At 37.4% G+C, this 5961-nt stretch overlaps 1 protein-coding gene across 1 annotated transcript; it reads left to right on the forward strand.

Moving 5' to 3' along the window:
- The first annotated feature begins 601 nt into the window (after positions 1 to 601).
- On the forward strand, positions 602 to 5709 carry LOC307174642 (macrophage mannose receptor 1-like). Its single transcript, XM_079898673.1, has 8 exons — positions 602 to 669; positions 789 to 815; positions 1023 to 1403; positions 1517 to 1864; positions 1940 to 2314; positions 2394 to 2768; positions 4656 to 5027; positions 5116 to 5709. The coding sequence occupies exons 2-8, from the start codon at positions 791 to 793 to the stop codon at positions 5484 to 5486; spliced, it is 2247 nt and encodes a 748-aa protein (XP_079754799.1). The 5' UTR covers positions 602 to 669; positions 789 to 790; the 3' UTR covers positions 5487 to 5709.
- Positions 5710 to 5961: the final 252 nt, after the last annotated feature.

Below are 5961 nucleotides of genomic sequence, written 5' to 3' on the forward strand. Positions count from 1 at the left end.
TTCCTGGACGATGGTTTGGTTTTTGGTACACATTGTTTTAGGGGTTTTTTTGTACTATCACTAAACTTTCAAGTATTGTTGACAAAGTGTGTCAAGTGAATGTTGCATGTTGTCCATTCTACTGTCTGATGAATAGGTTTGCTGTGAATTCAGGCATAGGCTCTTTTTGCACATGTTCTTCGCCTTGATCAAAACATGATCAAAACATCAAAACTGCAGGAGTTTTAGTCTTGAGTTTTGGGGTATTTAGACATTTAATTTAGTTCTTTTGCTTTATGGTTTAAAAATGATAATGAGAAATGCTTTGACGCTGTGTGCAGTTTTATCAAACATTAAAATATATTTCCATAGCTTAGCGTTGCAGTGCATCACAGATTTTGTTGATATGTCCACAAACCAACCAAGACATCTGCACTCACAAGTTCAGAAAGATGGAACAACGGTTGTTTTCAGGCACTAGTTTCATGTAACAACAACATGTGGAAGGTTCTCATAGAGTACATCTATAATGACACCTATGTGCCTCAACAGGTTTCTTTGTGTCGCATGAATATATAAAAGTGATCCACCCATATTTAGCAAACATTATAAATATTGAGACAGTCAGGTAATCTAAAACAGAAGCAGCAAGAGCTGAGCAAGAGAAAAGAAGAGACTTCAAATCAAAAGGTAAACTGTCATCCCGACATTTGAAACATTAAAGTAATAAATAGAGAAAATAGAACAAATGATTTGATTGATTGTTTTATTTATCACAGGTTTTACATGTGCTTAATATGTTTCCACAGCTATGTTTCCATTGCTTCTGTTATCAGGTAAGACAAAGATTTCCATAAAATATTTTATCATCAAAATCGTAAATTGACATTTTTGTATAAGAGTGTGATTTTGCATTTGTCTGGCGACTGATAATGCAGTACTTTATTTTGTAACCATTTTGAGAATACAGTTAGAATACAGAATAGAGTCTGACCCATTTGGTCCTTCTTTTCTCACTTGAAAAATAAACTGGTCTTTAACAGGTTTTATCACCTTCACCTTGAGTGTCCCTCAGTATGTCTTTGTGAATGAATCCAAGACTTGGGCAGAAGCTCAGAGATACTGTAGAGATAAATACACTGATCTGGCCACCATTGAGAATAACCAACAGACGGTCCAGTTATTGGACACAGTGAATGACAATTCCATTGATTTGGCCTGGATTGGACTCTATGATGATCTGAACAGTTGGAAATGGACTATAGAAGGCAGTGATTTCTTCAACGAAGGACGGAAAGACTTCAGGAACTGGTATAACCCAGGACCAAGCAATTATAGAGCAAAAAGTCTGTGTGTGTTTGTGCATCATGGGATGTGGTATACAAGAGCCTGCTCCAGTACATATCCTTTTATCTGCTATGATGGTGAGTAGTTTCATTACTATGTATGTAGAACAATGAAAAAAATGCGATTATGTTTCATCATTCTGAAATAATCAGCTCTCACTAATGCTCATTGATGTACTGAAATGTTTTAGGAAGACAGAATGCCAGTGCTAGTTATGTTTGGGTTTCCCAGTCCAAAACTTGGACTGAAGCTCAGAGTTACTGCAGAGAACATCACACAGACCTCGTCAGTATCAGGAATGAGACTGAAAACCAGAAGATCCAGTTTTTACCCCAGAATGATTATTATTATTATTTTTTTGTTTGGATTGGACTGTACAAAACCAGACTTTGGTCAGATCAGAGCAACTCTTCGTTCAGTAACTGGACGTCAGGGCAGCCAGATACTGCAGGATCCTGCACTGTAGTCTCATTTAGTGACTCTGGGAGCTGGACAGATGAAAACTGCAATTATGTATTTCCTTTCATTTGCTACAGTGGTGAGTAGAAGTCTGTCCTAATGGCCAATACTGTCAAAAAATGTTAATGCTATAAATCTGACACTTTCTCCACAGTGTCATCTTTGACATCATCACGCCAGTATCACTTTGTGAATGAGTCTAAGACCTGGACTGAAGCTCAGAGACACTGCAGACAGAATTACACTGATCTGGCCACCATTGATAACATGGAGGAAATGAACAGTCTGATTAACACAGTTAATGGGAGTTACACTGGTTCAGCCTGGATTGGACAGTATGATGATGTGAACAGCTGGAGATGGTCATTGGAAAACAACGATTTCTATCAGGAAGGACAGAGAGATTTCAGGAACTGGCGTCATCAACCGGACAACTATGGTGGGAGAGAACTGTGTGTTTACATGAATTCTAATGGCAAATGGTATGATATATCATGTGACTACACTCTGCCATTTGTTTGCTATGATGGTAAGGACTAATTTTTTTTTTCTTTTTCTGTGAGTATTTCTGTTTGTCTATGAAATGTGTTGTATATTTCAAATCACAGGAGTGAATGCCACACAGAGTTACGTTGGAATCTATGACAGGAAAACCTGGTCAGAGGCTCGTAGATACTGCAGAGATCATTACACAGATCTCGCCAATGTGAGAAATCAGACTGAGAACCAGAGGATCCTTGAGAGAGCAGGTGGACATGGAGTCTGGATCGGCTTGTACAGAAACAGGGTTTGGTCAAACGGTCAGATTACTAAATATGAAGATTGGAGACCACAAATTCCATATTCTTCACAGCAACCAGATAATGGTCAATATGATAATGGCCAATGGTTTTCTCAGCAATGTACTGCAGTATCATTCAGCAATTTAGGCCGATGGACTGATGAGAACTGCTTATCCAGCATCCCATTCATCTGCTACAACAGTGAGTTTATTTTTTCTCTTTTATTTTCTCTTCTTTTTACGCAGACCAAAAATGTAATAGGCATTACAAAAAGTGTCATTAGAAGTCAATGTATATTTACTCTGAATTTTTTATTTTTCAATGTATATTATTTATATTATATTTGATATAGATTTTGAAACAACTTGAATCGTAGAACCATGCAAAAGCTGTTTTTCCAGTTAATATAATATTCACACACACACACACACACACACACACACACACACACACACACACACACACACACACACACACACACACACACACATATATACAGCGGGGGAAATAAGTATTGAACACGTCATCATTTTTCTCAGTAAATATATTTCCAAAGGTGCTATTGACATGAAATTTTCCCCAGATGTTGGTAACAACCCAAGTAAGCCATACATACAAAGAAACAAACAAAAATAAGTTCAGAAATTAAGTTATGTGTAATAATGTGAAATGACACAGGGAAAAAGTATTGAACACATGAAGAAAGGGAGGCGCAAAAAGGCATGGAAAGCCAAGACAACTGCTGAAAACTTACAGTAATTAAAAAGCAATCCAGCCTCCTGTCAGTGGAAATTAATAACAGCTGGTTCAGTCCCAAATGATGGCCTACAAAAAGGTCTCATTGCCAAGGTGTCACACAAGACACATCTCATGATGGGTAAAAGCAAAAAGCTGTCTCAAGACCTTCGCAACCTAATTGTTGCAAAACATAATGATGGCACTGGTTATAGGCGCCATTCTAAGCTTCTGAATGGTCCAGTGAGCACTTTTGGGGCCATAATACAGAAGTGGAAAGACAATAATTTCACCATAAATTTGCCTCGACCATTGCTCCTCGCAAGATTTCTGATAGAGGAGTGAAAAGAATTATCAGAAGAGTTGTCCAAGAGCCAACACCAAGTTGTATGGTGTTTTTAGGGTAATGCGCACTGCCATTTCTCCTCCAAATATGGTGTGTATTATGGCATCCAAACAGTTCAATTTTGCTCTCATGTGACCACACTACATTCTCCCAGTATTTCACTGGCTTTTCCAAATGTTGTGCAGCATACAGGCCATGGCGGTGGAGTGCACTACTTACTGTTTTCTTTGAGACAACAGTACCTGCTATCTGCAGGTCTTTTTGAAGCTCTCCACAAGTGATCCTTGGCTCTTGGACAACTCTTCTGATTATTCTTTTCACTCCTCTATCAGAAATCTTGCGAGGAGCAATGGTCGAGGCAAATTTATGGTGAAATTATTGTCTTTCCACTTCTGTATTATGGCCCCAAAAGTGCTCACTGGACCATTCAGAAGCTTAGAATGGCGCCTATAACCAGTGCCATCATTATGTTTTGCAACAATTAGGTTGCGAAGGTCTTGAGACAGCTCTTTGCTTTTACCCATCATGAGATGTGTCTTGTGTGACACCTTGGCAATGAGACCTTTTTGTAGGCCATCATTTGGGACTGAACCAGCTGATATTAATTTCCACTGACAGGGGGCTGGATTGCTTTTTAATTACTGTAAGTTTTCAGCAGTTGTCTTGGCTTTCCATGCCTTTTTGCGCCTCCATTTCTTCATGTGTTCAATACTTTTTCCCTGTGTCATTTCACATTATTACACATAACTTAATTTCTGAACTTATTTTTGTTTGTTTCTTTGTATGTATGGCTTACTTGGGTTGTTACCAACATCTGGTGAAAATTTCATGTCAATAGCACCTTTGGATATATATTTACTGAGAAAAATGATGACGTGTTCAATACTTATTTCCCCCGCTGTATATAAAAACATTTGGAAAAACTTCCACAATAAAACCATTTGAATAGTTTCATATGGTGATTAAAGAATAATCAATGTATTTCTCTGTTTATTTTAAACTTATAGGAACCTGCACACCATCTTCATGCACCCATCAGTATCACTTTGTAAATGAATCCAAGACCTGGACTGAAGCTCAGAGACACTGCAGACAGAATTACACTGATCTGGCCACCATTGATAACATGGAGGAAATGAACAGTCTGATTAACACAGTTAATGGGAGTTACACTGGTTCAGCCTGGATTGGTCTCTATGATGATCTGAACAGCTGGAGATGGTCTCTGGATAATGCAACATTAGGAGGATTTAAAAGCTGGTATGTCCAGCAACCAGTGAACTCAGGTGGACAGAGTCTGTGTGTGTTCATGTCATATTATTGGGGAGTATGGCGTGAAATCCCTTGTTACTCTACACTTCCATTTGTTTGCTATGATGGTGAGAACTCCTGTTGACTTTTTAAAGTTTTTAGAACAATATATTTATGATACTATGGATATATCACATACACATATATTCCCCACAGGAAGAGTGAATGCTAGTGCAAGTTATGTGTTGGTTTCCCAGTCCAAAACCTGGACTGAGGCTCAGAGTTACTGCAGAGAACATCACACAGACCTCGCCAGTATCAGGAATGAGACTGAAAACCTCAAACTTCAGTCTGTATTTCAGTATTATTCCTCTTTTTGGACTGGACTGTACAGAACCAGATCTTGGTCAGATCAGAGCAACTCTTCATTCAGTAACTGGAGGACAGGACAGCCAGATAATGCTGGAAACAGTGAATACTGCACTGCAGTGTCATTTAGTGACTCTGGGAAATGGACAGATGAAAACTGCAATACTGCATTACCTTTCATTTGCTACAGTGGTGAGTATTACGTGCACCTCTGTTAAGAAATGCACAAGGTTGACTTTTAAGTGTACACCACTCTCTGGCAGACAGACTTGAATTGATTTAGAAATTATTTAGAAATGTTATTAAACATTGCCAGATTTATTTTTTCATCATATTTTTCAACAACAACAACAACAACAACATTTATTTATAAAGCACATTTAAACACAATATAGATTGATCCAAAGTGCTGCACATAGTACAAAGCAGGTCTACACTATCAAAAAGCAAAAAAAAAAAAAAAATATATATATATATATTTTCGATATTTTTTGAAAATGTGTAACACTTTACAAAGATCCCATTTGTTAACATTAGTTAACTACATTAGTTAACATGAACTAACTATGAAAAAGACTTCAAAAGAATTTATTAATCTTAGTTAATGTTAATTTCAACATTTATTTAAAAAAACATATTATTATAAAAAATATGTTTTAATGAACCTGAGCTAGCATTAATGTATTGATCTGG

Source organism: Squalius cephalus (genome assembly GCF_949319135.1).
Source record: "Squalius cephalus genome assembly, chromosome: 17".
NCBI lineage: Eukaryota > Metazoa > Chordata > Actinopteri > Cypriniformes > Leuciscidae > Squalius > Squalius cephalus.

Excerpts from the sequence above, each read along its gene's own strand:
- LOC307174642 (XM_079898673.1), top strand. The coding sequence starts at position 791 with ATGTTTCCATTGCTTCTGTTATCAG. Across the intron at positions 1,404-1,516 it reads TCCTTTTATCTGCTATGATG|GAAGACAGAATGCCAGTGCT; the intron begins GTGAGTAGTTTC and ends GAAATGTTTTAG. Across the intron at positions 1,865-1,939 it reads TCCTTTCATTTGCTACAGTG|TGTCATCTTTGACATCATCA; the intron begins GTGAGTAGAAGT and ends CTTTCTCCACAG.